Source organism: Calliphora vicina, chromosome 2 (genome assembly GCF_958450345.1).
Source record: "Calliphora vicina chromosome 2, idCalVici1.1, whole genome shotgun sequence".
Lineage (NCBI taxonomy): Eukaryota > Metazoa > Arthropoda > Insecta > Diptera > Calliphoridae > Calliphora > Calliphora vicina.
Window position 1 is genome coordinate 103037908 of NC_088781.1, and position 18099 is coordinate 103056006.

The 18099-nt window shown below is 29.8% G+C and overlaps 1 protein-coding gene across 1 annotated transcript in view; it reads right to left on the minus strand.

Annotated features, from left to right (window-relative positions):
- Window positions 1-3870, minus strand: part of H2.0 (Homeodomain protein 2.0) — a 29932-nt gene extending 26062 nt beyond the window's left edge. Inside the window, exon 1 of the mRNA XM_065500587.1 lies at window positions 3269-3870. Within this exon, the coding sequence (XP_065356659.1) occupies window positions 3269-3839 (571 nt within the window). The 5' untranslated portion in view covers window positions 3840-3870. The remainder of the gene's footprint in view (window positions 1-3268) is intronic.
- Window positions 3871-18099: the final 14229 nt, after the last annotated feature.

The following is an 18099-nucleotide window of genomic DNA, read 5'->3' on the forward strand; positions in this document are numbered from 1 at the left end:
TGTTTTTAATATTTTATTGTTAAAGAAAAACAAAAAATAACATAAAAGTTATAACAATTCAAGTATTGATAATGTTAAAAAACATTCGAATACAGTCCATCATTAAATTTCCATCAGAAATATTCTGATCAGATTAACTCCTGAACAATCTACAAAACAATTGACTAGCAAATCCTTCAGTTTCCGTTTTGGAGCAATGCTTTAAAAATGTTTAGCTAGTTGTACAGGATGCTGTATTCACGTACAATATAAACGTATTAAGAACTTTTTTATGTCGTTCATTAATTCGGGTTTTAAATTGAATAACTAATTCTTTAGTAAATTAATTATTCACTATTTCTAAATTATTTATACAAATTGTATTATACATATATCAAGCTCTATCAACGTTGCCGAATCTTTGCTTACTATAGTGGTCTTGGGAAATTACACACTAAAGGGAATCTGTCCAAAGTTTGATATCATTGTCATAGTCAGGCTAATATAAAGTCAGGCAGTGCATAATTTACGCATTTATAAATACGCAAAAAGTTTATTACCATGTTAGACAAAGATGTTCAACGATGTTCAAAATCATGTATAAGACGAACTCAATGCTTTTCTTGCAACAAAACGTTGGTTTGCAATATTTGTGTTTATCATTCGATTTATTAAATATTTTGCAACACTTACGAACGCGGTTAATAACATGACTTATATACATATATTTTAAGATCATGGACTTCATCTATTTCAATGTAATCATTATAAATGTCATCCTCAATATCAATTTCGATGACCGTTTCCAAATCACATTCTACATCAAATTCAACTCCACTTTAATCTATGTTAAAATTTTGATTATTAATTGCGATTCTTCTAATATTTCGCCAGCTAAATAACAAATATTTTATTCCGTACCTTTTATTTGCATTGGCTCAAGTCCTAAATTAAAAATTTTGAAAGATTTGTTTTTAGAATTGTAACTTCTTGCAGTAATATTTATACAAGGAGATATCGTAACACTCATCTACAGCCCTTTGTCTTTAGCTATTTGTCGAATTTCAGAAACAATACAATTTTTGTGAGTTTATTACTTATTTAAATTAGAAATTATGAAAAATGTTAAGTAATTTAATAAATTTAAATATATATGAATATTTATTCGTTCTATTCGATTATTCTACATAAAATTGTTCGAATTATTCGTTATTCGAAAATGGCCATTTTTAAATTGTTCGAATAATTATTCGTAAGAAATTATTCGATTAATCGAACGATCATTAGTCAAATGAATACCCTAATGAGTACATTATATAAGAAGAAATAATAATAAAGTATGTACATTAGAGTCGGTCAATTTTTTTCTCGACAAAGCGGTTATCAAAATCGTAATCTACGATGAATTCTAAGAAGTTTTGCCGAAGAAACCAATGGTCTAAAATCAAAACGGAGCTTTCCTTTCCTTTCGTATTTTATATTTTTGTTTAAATATACTAAAATTTTATTGAGCATTTTAAGAAACTTGACTATGTTTGGGCTTTTTCGAAATGAAAGAAAGGCAGAAAAGATGAATCTATGCAAATAGAGAAGATTAACAATAAACTTCACCCGAGGATGGTTAAAAAAATCTTATATCGTTTTTGTGCGAGAACCTAAAACCGAGCTTTTCGGTTGGGGAAATGAAAAAAAAGGTGCAAATAAATCGAATATCTTTTAGCCTTTTAGCAATCGAAATATTTTCATTTCGTTCGAGCTCCTCATCTGAGATAAAATCAATTTCATTTGAAGAGGATTTAAATTGAGTTTTGTTAGATAACTTACAAAAAAGGTGAAGAAAAAAACCCCGGGCTTCGGGATTTAAGAAATGGGATTCCCCATCTCTATTTGAAGGTAATTTTGTTGCGGAATTTCGGTTTTTTCAGTTTATTCAATAAATTAAACCGTTTTTGAGTATATCTCGAAAATACGAGCTACCCTTAAAAACGGTTAGCACCACTGAATTCAGCATACCCGAATTAGTTTAAGCTGCTGGGTGCCCCTCTTCACAGAAAAAGAGTGTAAATTTCGTGCATAGTGTGTATTTTTAATCCCGATAAACTTACGTAAAGTTTAACTTTTAAATGAGCTGTCATACTGAGCTCACTTCTTGATATTTATGATCAGTATACTCTGGTAAATCATCATGAATAGGTTGATTCTTGAACAACATTACCAAATTATCCAAGTCGATTCAACTTATAGATGGAAATTTTATTTTTATAGTGAGTCCAATTCACAACATACCCATTACATCCTAAAAAATGCACCGTTTCATGCGCTTTACATGTTGGTGGCATTATCGCACCTTATTTTTTCAAAAATTAAGCCGCAGTTCGCATTACGGTCAGTGGACAATGTTACCGCACCATGGTAGATGATTTTTGTTTGAAAATACGGATGACATTGATCCGGCCGATATGTGGTCTCAACAGGATGGCGCTACGGGCAATACGGCGACTGCAACCATCAATTTATTGAAAAAAACTAGATTTCAAAAATGGATCTGTTAATTGGCGTTCAGGTCGTTCGATTTGACACCTCTTGATTATTTCCTGTGAGGACATGTGAAGTCACTTGTTTATGCTGATAACTCAGAAACAATTGACGCATTGGAGGCCAATATTGATCGTGCTATTCGTGACATACTGCCAGTAATTCTCAGAAAAGTGGCCCAAAATTGGACTTCCAGATCAGCCGCAGTGGCCATATGCCCGAAATCATTTTCAAATTGTTGTTTTCAGAGCAAGAGAAAAACTGACATTTTCAATAGGCATCGAGTGTGAAATATATTTGTCCCTCTTTTCATACAGCCATTTTATTTGTATTCTATTTTCATACTACTGAAACCAGCTGATTCATATCTATATAATTTGTGCAGTAAACTTCAGGTTCGTGAGAAAGACGTTTTTATTCTTATGATTTACTTTTAGTGATTCAAAATTAATATTATTGTAATTTTATTCATTTAAAATACCTGGTGCTATAAATAAATGTGATACCCTCAATTACTTGTAAAGATTTCTCAAAAAATTAAAATATTTCGCAATTATCCGGTTGTAAATGATTCATATTTACGTATTGTTCTAAAAATCTTAACAGTGGTTTAGCATTGTACTATTAATTTAAATATTATAGATATTGAAATTTAAATATTTGAAGCGGAAACAAACTGGTTTATTTAACATTCAAAGAATTTAAAATTAATTGTTCAGAGATTTATTAGATTTTAATCATGTATAACTATTACCTGATTCAGAACTATTGCCCATTGCACGAACAGGTGTAGGTCTAACCACTGATTTATAATCCATAAATGAGGCAGCAGGTCCAGTTGGCATCTCCTCGTCGGTAGACTGATACGAATTACCTTGAAACGATAGTGTTGTAGATGCTGCAGGAGATGAATTAACTAAACAATTGGGTAGAGAACAGCAAGAGTAAGATGAATTTAATTCATCACAACATTTATCACTGCGCTGATCATGGGAATGAGTTTCCAGTTGAGCAGAAGGGGGAGGAGATTTTTTATTTTGTTGCAATTTATTGCTTAGCAAACGATCTACACTAAAACTTAATTGTATTCTAGTTTCACTTTGGAATTCTCTTGATTTAATTTCACTATTTTCACTATTATTTTTACTATTTTCACATAAATCATTTACAAGATTTGCATTATCCTCCTTTTTGAGGGGTAGAGATGTGGTTTTATCACAGTTGATTTTATCTAAACTTAAATTTTTTGGCATTTCATTCATGTTTTGTGAGAATTTTATTTCATCATCAAGTATGGCCATATTTTGTTGAGATTTTGAAATCATTTCATACACATAGATCTCTTTATTAATAAAACATTTAATCCTTTTTGTTTTAGAGACAGACAAGACATTTATTCACTTTGCCGCGTTAATATGCCGACGCTAAATACACAATCAATTTATGGAAATGTGGAAACGTATTAACACAAATAAAAAAAAAATCTTTTTCCGCTTCGTTAAAAACGAATCAATTCGATCGCAACGATTTGTAAGACATCCCACATCGAACTGAAAATTCCTCTAGCGATCGATTTGTGTTTAAACAAATTAATACATGCATTGCGACTGGTATCTCAGTCATATCACCCAAATTATTGTGTGTACACAGTGGGACTAAGCGCATTAAATTGATGATAATATTTATTTCTCCAAATGAAATCACTGTGTATAAATTTAGATTAAGAAGAGTAAGAGAAGATTGATCAAAAAATTGTACTTAAATGCTGGGTCAAATTCATAATTAATATTATAGAGATCCATTATTGTTTGGTGGGGTGATAAGTCTCAAAGTCGAATTGAGTAATTCAGTCATGGCGAATATGTTCGATTATGCATGTAAATATGGAAGATCTTAAAAAACCGTATAGAAGCTACAATATGAAAAACTCCTTTAACCAATCACTGTATATTAATGAACCGGCGGTTCCATCTTCAAATATATAAATAACTAGCTGACCATCCCGGCTTCACTCGGTATCTATTAATCAATTTTTACTTCGTATGGGAGGTGCCACGACCATTGTACCTATATAGGTCTATTGTGAATCTAAACCATACAGAGACCCACTCAAACTTAAACAAAAAATTTCATCGAAATCGACCCAGCCGTTAAGGAGGAGTTCATTTACTAATACACGTACAGAAGAATTATATATATAAAGATACTACAAAAAGTTAAAATTCCCAAAACATATCTTTGTTGTTGAGTAAAAAATAAACTGCCAGATTTTTGAATGCCAGTCATAAATCGAAAATATGAAGAGAAAAACTTGATATCTTACATTATATACAAAATTTTAGAATTAACAACGAGGTTAGGATTAAATATTTAATCGATCTTTTGAATTTTATTTATTTCAGCCCACTGTCTATTTAAAACACATTCAAATTTTGTTTTATTTATTCGAAAATCTGTGCTGGTGTGTTTCATACACACTTTTCAGCGCCTGTCATTCGCAGCCATACAAGCAGTGGTGCCTTGTTTTGTTGTTTTATTCTCTTCAATAAATTTCTTGTTTTATGTCCCAGTGAACACTTTGTGGAACGTTTAGTGTTTGAGAGTCCCAGCATTTCTGCATTTTGAATACTTCTGGAGTCGATGGCTCCAATTTATATATTTGTGTGTCATATGACACATATTTGCTCTTTGTAATGCAAAGAGAAGATAATTGGTTATTTTTTTATATCCCAGGTAATATATTGTGAAGGCAATTATCAGCTTAGTGTATGTAAGTAATCTAAAGAGTTGTTTTTTAGCTTTTTTATACTGCTCTTTTTAAAGTAGTTATTTTACCTGTCAGAAGTAAATTATTGGTTGGTCAATCGTCTCTAAGTTTCCTTTTGCTTAGACTTTGTAATGTTGAAATAACTATATATATAGCTAATTCTTTAACCAGTGCTGACCGTAAATGATATGTAAAATAACTAATTTGGGAAACTTAGCCACAATAGTTGGGGAGTAAATATTGAAAAAAAATATTTGAAGTTCCGACATTTTTAAATATTTAAGCTTCTAACACACTCAACCGCAATGATATATTATAGTATCGTGAGCCGAAGATAGAAAATCTGACTATCTGCCTTGTATCTAGACAACTTTAATATCCGGTAAATCTTAGAGTTCATTTCAGTTTACATATATAATTATATTACTCGCGAAAATCAAAATTTCAATTTCGAATGACGCAGATCAGAAATCGGACTTTGGTTGATCATTTCTTCGGTGGTATGTGTAAGGTTGCAAGATACTAGGTTAATAATTCATTCAAATCTGATGTTAGTGTTAGGTAGAACCTCCATTGTCCCGAACCCAGTTAATTCTGATGCCTTTCCGTTAGGAAAAAAACGACTACTTAAGAACGATTACACTGTGCACGAAACTGACAATTTTTTTCTGTCAAGAAGGGCACCAGTAGCTTAAACTAATTCGGGTACGCTGAATTCAGTGGTGTTAACAGTTTTTTTAGGTTAGTTCTTAATTTCGAGATATACCGTTATTTCGAAAATAGAGGAGGTTGCACAACATATATTCGAGTAACTCAAAAACGGTTTAGTTTCTTGAATAAACTGAAAAAACCGAAATTCCGCCGAAAATTGCTTTTAAGTAAGGCTTAATATGTTTTTAATTTTCGCAGTTGTTTTAGAAATATAAATTTTTTTTGGGAAAAAATATATTTTTTTAGAAAATTTTCAAAATTTTTGGTTTTTAAAACGGCATTAAAAATTGGAAAATTAATATACGTCCAGTAGCGGGTGCCCCTCTTGACAGATTTTTAAACTAGCACAGTGTTATTAGAGTGCCTTCATTGCGGCCTGACTTTCAAAGGAAATATTTACTGCCTTCTACCTTACGGATATCACTAAATTATCGTTTTGGTGATATCTTCATTGGGCTTTCTCAACGTGTGCCCAAGCCATCTCCATTTTTTTCTTCGAAACTCCAATTTATTGGATGTGTAATTTGCCAAAGATAGTTGTTAGAAATCGCATCTGTTTAAAATATACGCTATGTATTGGCTGAGATCCATGAAGATATCTATACAGAATTCAGTCGACCAACGATTAGTTTCCAGTTCATAGCTGCCATATTGTTGAAGCTATATCTGTCGAATTGGCTGTCATTAATTTAGTTTTTTTAATCCAAATTACTATGGATGGATATTTGTAGCATTCTACAACACGTGACAATGATAAAATGGTTTTATCAAAATGGGTGCTCTGTTTTGGCAAAGTTCCGCGCGCTTCTGTATCAATTGGTACATCAAAAAAAAATCGAATTTGGTACGAAGCAATCCGCATGAGATCCAAGAGCGTCCAATACATCCCGAAAAATACACTGTTTGGTGTGGATTTTAGACATATTCCTTTAAGAACGTCGTTGGCAAGGGCATCACTCTCAACGGCAAGAGCTAAGGTCGATGATTATCAACTTCTTTTGGCCTGCGTTGGAAGATATGGAAACAAACGACATGTGGTTTCAACAGGACAGCGCTTATGCAAGACAGCTCATGTCACATTGAATATTCTTCACAATATTCTTTCTCACATGGAGGTGATGTGAACTGGACACAGAAATCATACGATTTTACCCTTTACTCTTTTTCTTCTGGGGGTTTTTAAGTCGCACGTCTATGCGAATAAGCCACAAATATATATACCATGCCAACAAAGAAATTCAGCCTGATTTATGCTCCAGAGTCATGGAGAATTTGACATTTCGGATGCAGGTCACCAAGCGAAGTTGCGGCTGATATTTACACGATGTTACATTCCATACACAATGGCAGCGATAGGTCTTTTAAACGAATAAAAAACCTCGATGATATCTCATACACACTTTTTATACCCTACACCACCATAGTGGGGAGGGTATTATGCGTAGTGTTTATAAAAAACCGACTTTTTAAAAAACCGGTTTGTCGGTTAACCGAAAATTGGCTTTTTTAAGAAAACCGGTTTGTCGGTTAACCGACATCGATAAAACCGGTTAAACCGGTTAACCGTCATATATGTGAAGAAAGCATTAAAATGTCCAATACAGTATATACAGCTTTAAAATTTGTAGTTTTTAGTAGTCAGGAATGGTTAATATTAAATAACTATGAATATACAAAAGTGCTAAGTCCATTTTATTTTATAAAAGTTTCAAAATTATTATCTCTGTCAAATGGAATTGAGTATAAATATGTTAATAAATATACATATAATACTTGTTTTAATTATTGGTTTATTCATTAAATTTCAACCAAAATATGTAAATCAATTTTTTAATTAAATATTTGATAATTTTGAAATTAATTATCACCTCGACATGTTACAAGTCCCAAACCTATAAGATGCAAACGCACTTCTTCTTAGCTGTGCTTATTTGTCATTATAAATCATACCAAATATGTAAGTAATAAAACTCAATTATCAGATTTTATAAATATTTAAAATTATGGATTTTAGAACGTTTTTTGTCTCTCCTGTAATACTTCTGAAAAGTACTTTGTACACTAAGCTAACGATAAAATAAAATTTTAAGAACAAATCACACTAATGAAGTCAAATTGATTGAAAGAAGGTATGCACACCAAATTTAACTTAACGTTTGGTTTAATCATCACTAAGTTTATAATGAATCATTATTAAGATTTAGCTTAACTTCTAGAATTATGCTGAATTTAATTTTTAATAGTTTCATTATGTGCAATTTATTCTGAAAAAGTTTTTAAGTAAACTCATCGTCCTCTACTATTTAGAATCATTATAATTCTTAAAAATATCAATCTAAATAGGTTTGTAATGTAAATCAGCAGTATAGGTTTCAAATCACACCAATAATGTGTGTACAATGAATATAAAAAATGCACAAAACCATGAGATTTCCTAATTTTAGACCTAAATTTTAAAAACCGGTTAACCGAGTGATAAAAACCGGATAAACCGGTTAACCGTAAATCAACATTTTAAATTAACCGGTTCGCAAAAAACCGAGATTTCGAAGAAAAACCGGTTTTTCGGTTAACCGGTTTATAAACACTAATTATGCGTTTGTGCAGATGTATGTAACGCCCAAAATATTAGTCTAACACTAGGGATGCCAAACGGGACTGGGTTTTACAAATCCCGGGATTCGGGATTTTAGAAATGTAAATCCCGGGATCCCGGGATTTTTCGGGACCCCGGGATTTTTCGGGATTTCGGGATTTTTCGGGACTTCGGGATTTTAGTTAAACGTCAAAAACATCAAATTCAACAATAAAAACTATTATATCATTAATATATTTAAGTAAAAACATAACAAATCAAAAACTAATGCGTTAAATTAAAATAAAATGGTCCATGATTTCCCCTAGCTCCATACAATTGTCCCCCGGAGTACTGTTTGAGCAGTCATAAATATCTTGATTATGCGGCAATCCTTATAAAATTTTGCACAAAATAAGTTGTAAATACTCTGAAATTATACTGTAAAGTACTGCGGATATCGGGCTACATTTGCCCCTAGTCCTCTTTAGAAAATAACTTGAACATAAATTTCGTAAAAGTGTAAATTGTGTAAAAGCCTGTTAATGCAAGGGAGAAGTGCTGCTCTCCGATTCAAATGAAAAAATCTGTCTGAGTTTGGATTTGAAGCGAGATTAGTATTATAAAACATATGCTGAAATTTAGCTTTCTAAGTATTTTGGGTGCTTCAAAAATCATCCTAAAATATCAAAAATCTCATAATATTTTCTCTTTATTTTCATAAAAGATTCTTTTTCACAAATCCCGGGATTCGGGAAATCCCGATCCCGAAAAATCCCGGGATTTTCGGGATCGGGATTTCGGGATTGGCATCCCTATCTAACACCCACCTTAAAGTATACCGATACTAGTATACTTAGAATCACTTTCTGAGTCGATTAAACGATGTCCGTCCGTCCGTCTGGCTGGCTGTCCATGTAAACCTTGTGCGCAGAGTAGAGGTCGCAATTTTGAAGATATTTCGATAATATAATATTTTTTGGCTGAAATCGGTCCATTATTTACTGGCTGAAATCGGTCCATTATTTCACCTAGCCCCCATACAAATGTCCTCTCGAAATTTGACTTTATCGGTCATAAATGTTTAATTTATATATGTATTTACACAAATTTCGTTCCAAATAAGTTTTATATATACAAAATTCATGTCACCAAATTTGGTTACGATCGGTCGATAATTAGTCATAGCTCCCATATAGACCCGCTTCCGAAAATCACTTTAACGAGCTTAAATCACTTAAAAATGTTGGTATATACACAAAATTCAACATAAATAACTTTCATATAGACATAAATCACACGACCTAATTTGATGGTGATCGGTCCATAATTGGTCATTGGTCCCATATAAGGCCCACTTCCGAAAGTCACTCACGAATATAAATTATTGATATTTTAAAAGAAAAATATTTTTACTCATTTACTTGGTGTAGGGTATTATATGGTCGGGTTTGACCGACCATACTTTCTTACTTGTTTTTATTTAAATTTAGTGATATGAAGCGCTTAATGAAAGACCCTTTAAAAATTTGTAGACCCAAATTGAATTCACTGAAAATATATTTAACTAAAACATTAATTTTATTTGTATATTATTTTTATCTTAATTTTAGCGATTCAATGTCCTTTTTCTAAAACCACACTTTAAATTCCGAGGAAGTTGGCATCTTTAAAAATTAATTGAATTACAAAAAGAGGCGGTATGTATTGATTCCAATATTGAAATAAATTTCAACTCAATTAAGTTTCATACAAAAAGAAATCACGCTACATAATTTCTGATGATTGGTCTATAATTAGTTATAGCCCCACTTCCGAAAATTTGTGAATTGACTCATTTAATTATACAATTGTTTCTCTGAGAAAACGATAGATATTTTAGGCTTTATACTCGTTTAACACTATAATCTTTTGAGCGTTTATTAAGTGAATTCAATTTATAAATCATCAAAATATTGATCGTGTTCTAAAATAGAATCCAACCTTAAAATTCATCTCGTACTAAATGGCTGCGAAGAGTTGGGTAACGAAATCTCTTATAGATCGAAATTACAACAAAATACAAAAAATATGAATATGTTGCTACAGATAATAAATTATTATTGCAACAGTTATATTTTTATTAAAAATTCGGAAAATATGCAAATAAATATACTTCTTGAAGTAAAATATAAAAAAAACAAAAAAGCAAATTGTAACCTATAAAATAATAATTAGCATGCTACTAGAGATTTTTTGTTTGCTGGGCTGTACCAGATGTCGTTATGGATTTTATGATCGTAAATATGGTGTTATTTTGTCTTATTGCACCCGCCACAATTGTACACTAATCAAGTTTTAACACAGATACAAATTCTCTCCGACACACACGCATATCGTATTTATTTATGTGTGGATATTAATGATCGCCAATCGAAAATACTCAATTTAAAGGCGGAGTTAAGTTGTTTTTTATTGTACAACAACAGCAATAAAAGAGACACCATATTGTTGCAGTGATACTCATTAATTGTGAGTGAATGTTTTATTGTTAAACAAATAAAAAGCTACAACAACAAAAGCAATAATCCATCATTGATCGATCGCATCAAAGAAACATTGATGAATGCGCCACAATAAAGAGGGAAATAAAAAATGGCCATAAACATGTTAATTTGGCAATTGTTTGAATAGAGTGTTGGTAGAAATAATAGCAAAACAATAATTGTGAAATAAAAGTTTATTGGTTATTTCTTCAAAAATAATTAAAAATTTTAAATTTTTAATTAAGTTTTATATTTAGTTTAATAATACCTAGTTGATTTTTTTAAAAATACAAGTATTTCTTGTTATGTTTTAAATAAAAATAATCTCAAGTGAGTTGTGTTTAAAACTAAACAATTCATTCAACACTTTTTATTTATATTTACAAGTATTATTTCCTATTTGATTCAACAACAATGTTAAATAAACATTTGTCATTTACAATAATAAACATTATTTTTTGTGTGTTTGCTGTTGCATGTATGTTTATGTGTGGCAAGTATGTTGAAGTATGTTGATGTTTATTATGATTTGATCAAAACTATGTACAAAAACTCTTTATTTATTGATCTTTTTCTTTTTTTGATTTTTCGGAAATTTTAAACATCCTTTATTAGATTTTTATTAATATTTATGTTAATTATGTATTCGAATGATTTATTCGATTAAAATGTTTGGTGTCAAACTCAATAATTATCAAGCGCTTTCGATTTTTAAAGACCTGAAGAAGTTTTGACTTGAAGACAGTTTTCGGAAATTACATCTATCGTAATTGGCAATTAAATTAAATGATATAAAAACATTTGAGAGTAATTAATTATTTATTTTAGGGATGTACATTATTTCCTTATCGTTAAACTGTCTTGGATCTATTGATCTAATTTCAGTTCTAATTGCTTTTACACTGAGAATATGCCAATTCAAAGTCAATTAGCACCTGTATATGATAAAATAACTAGTTATGTTGCTGATCAAGTAACTTTTTTTTGATTTAAATTCATTACGAATTAGATAAATTTTGAAGTAATTCTTTTCACAACAAAACAGAATTGAATGAAATTTGAATCAATTCAAACGAATTATGCAGAAATGAATATTAATTCATTTGAATTTCGAGTAAACGAACACAGCTTTGACAGCAACAAATATTATGTTGAGATCCAAAGTTGCTAGAATCTTTTTAAATTCGATTGAAAATATAAAATAAATGATATTTTCCACAATATACAAATATGAGATCATATTTGATAAAAATTGAAGTTTCTTTTAGCAAATAAACAAAATTTTCACGATCTTGATAAGGTTTACGACGATACCAAATAATTCAATTTCTATTATGCAGCTACCTGTCAATTCCAGTATATCATGGGAATTTCAAATCTAAGAATTGTTTGTATTTGGACTATATTAAGTGATGTACAAAACGATGTTTGCTGTATTTTACATAAAAAAATAGTTGAATAACAATACGACAGTGATGCTTACTGTAGATTTACTTACAAAATCAATTCAAATTTCAATAAATTCAAATGAGTTGTAAATTAATTGCTAATTCTTTTTATAATTCATTTGAATTAATTCAAAATAAATTCAATTCAAATGAATTCCAATTCACTTTCACAAATTAATTTGAATTGGAAACGAATTGCAATTCATTTGACAAATTCATTTAAATTTACTCAAATTTCATTCAATTAATTTTTTTCTGTGAATGAAGGATTCATTTACAGCTCTGCTGACTATGTACCAGTATGTGCATCCAAAGCGTTGACTACTTTAGTCCAGTTATCAGACAGTCGAAAGGGGCAATTGACACTCTGCTTAGGACATTCACGTGTTAAAACACGTAACTAGTTATGTAACTAGTTATCACCCTAAATGATAGGTAAAATCACTAGTTCGGCACAGTCTGCTTGGTTAAATAGATTTTTTTGAAATGTAAAAGAAATAAGTTATTTACCTTGTGCCTGGTCTTTTACAAAGTAATGCAGACCTATTAGAAGACAGGCTACAATAATCTCCAATAATTGCTTAAAATATGCATACAATAAAGTAACTTGGCGATATTCAAGAGTTGTTTTCATTCAGAAGCCGCCAAATTCCTAAATTCCATGGAATGCGCACATATAGACCATATCAGATATATGCGTTTAATTGCTTTTAAAATACTATGGGAAATACGAGTAGACTAGTATTGAGAAGACTGATAAGAGTGAACAGTCAGTTTTCAAGATATATTTACTTTTACATTATTACTAAAAATCATATTTTTATATAAATTTGTCTAACCCAAGGTGGTCTAACATTGAACTCTAACAAGGTGGTCACAAATTTAATTTTCTTAATGCCCATGTCCTCCTCTATGATGCGTTCATACAACATTTTGCAATCGGACTACTACACCATTTCTAATTGTATTTCAGAAGTTTCTAATTGTATTTCAGAATATTCCAATTATATTTCAGAATTTTCCATTTGATTTTCAGAAATCATTTGTATTTCAGAATTTTCTTATTGTATTTCAGAAATTTCCATTTGTATTTTAGAATTTTCTGGAAATTTTGGAAATATATATAATTTGAAGTTTCTGAAACACAAATGGAAACTTCTAAAATATAATTGCAATATTCTGAAATACATTTAGAAAAATCTGAATTATAATTGGAAATTCTTGAAATTCAATGAGAAATTTCTGAAATTGAATTGGAATTTTCTGGAATATAATTATAATTTTCTGAAATTCAATTGGAGATGAAGTAGTTTAGAAAATTTTGATTTATTACCACTTTTTTTGGCGAATTAAAATTTGGCAATGCCTGCAAACATAGGGTAGGGGGGCACGTTTGAACAGGGGCATCTTTGAACAATGTTAAAAAAATCTCAGTTAACAATTTTTTTCTACTCTTAACCGAGTTTTTCACATGTCAACTTTATTTTCTAGCAACGTCAACAACTTTCGCTAGTTTTGTAGTCGTCGACCGAATGTAGTTGGGAGACCATTAAAAGCTGTAAAAAAAAAATTAAATCGAACCAAAAATAAGTTACTTGTATACTTAAACTAAAGTTAATATCCATATGTATATATTAGTTAAATTATATAAAAAGTCAATAATACAAAAACATAAATTTTGATGAGGCTTGAAAGCAAATAGTGTTCATAGGTGCCCCCTCTCCCCTATTTAAATATTACAATCACTAATAGTATTTCCGTAGATTTTAAACATAAACAGTTTATAAAATTGTCAGCTTAATTCCACATTATCCCGGATTTCAAGAGGAAACCTTAAAGTAGAAAGATTTCGTAAAATCACTGTACAATATTTACTACTAGTATAACCCGGTACACTACCCCTACCCTAGTAAAATTAAAAAAATATGAATGGATTTCTGATAAAACGTAACTACATATACAAAATATTGAGAATCTCTCAATTACAGTTCACTTGATATTCGAAAATAACTAACTAATTTGGTATGGGAGATACCTCACCACTGCTCTGATCCCACCCATTTTTAAACCTTTTATGTAAACATGAAGCTTTACTTTAACTTTCCTTTATAAGGGTGGGTTAATTCCTACTAAGCCGATCATGCTTAGATAAACTTCGAACAGGAATCAGGAATAAATTCATTTTTAGCTCTCCAGAGTTTAAATACTTTTAGAATTATAGTTCTCCAGATATTCAAAATTAATTATTTACTTTGCCCCACGACCACTAATGCAATCCCGACCATTTTCAGCCAATCTATGTAAAATGGTAAGAGAGATATGCAGACAAATTTTGAAGAACCTTTCAATTATTACTTTGTATGATAGTTGACTCACCACCTTTTCCAAAACCTTCCATTTTGGTTCCCCATATATTCGAAATCAATATTTACGCCCTCTAATCTTATTCCGTCTATATTTAGCTAAACTCCGCACATTAATAAGAAATTAATTCGTAAAAAGTTTAAACACTTTTACAATTATAGTTCTCCAGATATTCGAAATTAAATATTTATTTTGTATTGGGTGTGCCACGCTCACTATTCCAATCCCGAAAATTGTCAGTGAAACTATGCAAAATGATAAAAGAGCTATTTTAAAAATCTTGCAATTATAGTTCACAAAATATTTAGAAATAACAATTTACTTTGTATGGGAGGCGACTCACCATTTGTACCCGTACCATTTTTGATTAAACTTCATGCAGTGATAAGAAATTTATTCCTATGAAGTTTGAAATCCGTCACAATAATAGTTCAGCAAATATTATAAAATAACTATTTACTTATGTACAATTACATATTTACCCTCATATGCAGTTTTTAAATTTGTCAAAGGTTTATAAGAACAATTTTGAATGGAAATTTTGTTTTATAAACCTTTGATAAATTTAAAAATTGCTTATGCATACACAGAAAAAACTATATTTCAATTAAAACATTCATCACATATTGAACCATAGTAGAAAAATAGAAGGTAGTTTCATTCTCTCTTTATTTTTTAAAATTCTACGTCTGACATTCTTAAGGATTATGACGTTTTCGTTAAAATAGTAATACCATATTAATTAAAAATTTCCCCATATATTCTTTGAAGTTTTAATACATAATTTTCATTAATTTGAAAAATATTAAAAAAAATATAAAAAATATTTACTATCAAATTGGGATCAAAGGTAAGATTTTCATTTTCAAATATGTCAAAGATAATTTGTGAACATTATTTTAAGATTTAACAAACATGAGTTGCATTTTCCCCAACTGCGAAAATACCAAATATTTTTGCAAAAATTCAAATGTAAATTTTGTTAAAGTCCCTACATTACCTAACAAACGACAACAGTGGCTGGATGTATGTAAAACTTGCGAAGAAGATTTGCCAAAAGATCCAATGGTGTGCTCGAACCATTTCTTTAAAAGCAATATATCAGTTAATACATTAACTTCCAACACAACATACTTAATACATTTTTATTTAAATACTAAATTATAAATTACACATTTTTTGTAAAAAATTTCTCTAAAATAAAAATCATTTTTAGGAATGTGGCAACGCTTTTTATAATGCTCACAAAATAAGAAAACTTCAAAAAACCTTATTTGAAAAAAAATTTTTATTGAAACTACCTTCTATATTTTTATCATGTATTGAACTGTTTTCAATTATTTCATAATTAAATCAAGTATTCATTTGCTCAAAAACAAAATTTTCTGATATTTTTTATTGAATTTTGAGCTTTGAATTTGATAATTTTGATAATTGAATATAGAATTTTCGTTATTGGTTGATCTTTAAATACAAAAGTTATTGAATAGATAATTTTCGTAATTGAAAAAACAAAAAATAACAAAAATGTGTTTTTAATTACGAAAATTATCTATTCAATAATTTTTGTATTTAAAATTCAACCAATAACGAAAATTCTATATTCAATTGTCAAAATAATCAAATTCAAAACTCAAAATTCAATAGAAAATATCAAGAAATTTTGTTTTTGAGCAAATGAATACTTGATTTAATTATGAAATAATTGAAACCAGTTCAATATGTGACAAATATTTGAATTGAAACGGTTTAAGAAATAGTTTTTTCTGTGTATGGGAGGTAGAAAATAAAAAAAAACACCTTCAAAATATATTTTTTTAAGTGACTTTAAATTACTAAAGTCTTCTTCTTTGTTTTCTATAACAACTCTCACTTAAAACAGAGCGAAATCAATACTGTTTAATTGTTTCTCTTATTTATTTACAACAACAAATTGGACAAACACGCATTGCTTTGTTTACATTTTAGCTTAAGGTTCACATGTACATGTTTTTGCATATGGGTTAGTAACATATTTAAACGCTTACAACTCCTAAAAAACTGAACCGATTTCAATAAAATATATATTCTGCACATCTGTGAATAAATCCCTTTGAAATGGTACATTTTTTGTCGTAATTGAATGCATAATATGAGCGTAAAAGGGGTCTAAAGAAATCGACTTGCCTATTAATATTATGATATTTATCGTCAAAAATATATAAAAAATATGCATTGGCAGAGAACCGTTTTTGGATACTGAATGGTGTTACAGAATAGAAATTTAATTTGGGCAAAGTTTCATCCCCCTGATTCCTTTCCTCTGGCATTATCAACAGAATTGCGGGCATAGCTAAATCATCTTAGAATTTTAAAAGGATACATAATATTATTATTTGTGCATATCCGACTAATATTTCGATGTGTTACAAACGAAATTACAAAATCAATATAAAAACACACTATAATACCTTAAAAAGAAAGTTATTCTACCCATTATATTAACATTTATTCTTTAAATCTTAACAAATAAACAAAAAAACTGTCAACATTATTGTTGCCACAAATCAATCACTAATGCGATAAATAAAAGCTACAAAAGAAGAAATAATAAAAAAAACTTAAAACTAAAATACCCATTAATCCTATAACAATTTAATAACGCTGCTACTATACGTGATAATATACTTTTGTAAGAACATTAACTGGAGCATACAAACCTTCCACCGTGCAACCTGTGCCACGAAAAAAAGAAAACTTTGCTCGCAACAAACTTTGGCCATTAAAAGGTGGTTTGAAGCTAAAAAACATAAACTTAGAAATAGTTTAGCAACTAATGTGTTGAGAATGGAACGAATATTAAATACACTACTTATTAAATCTTCGTTTTACTTTTCTCATTTGGACTAATAAATTTAGATGAAATCATTATTCAAATTATTATTTCAAAACTGTGAGCTGATAACTGGTGTTCTATCCGATGACAGATATATTGAAGATACAAGTTACAAAAAAGGCGGAGAGTAAATGTCTACTTTTCCACATTTCCGGCAGTTATTTCAATGATTATTAAAAGTCTCAAGATATATGGACTGCCTTTAAATCCCCTTTCGCAAACATAATGCCCATGTTAAAAACCCCAAAAGTGTAGGGGTAAATTAATGAAAATACTTTTCTCATAGCAAAAACAACTTAGACGAAAACATTAAAAGTTTT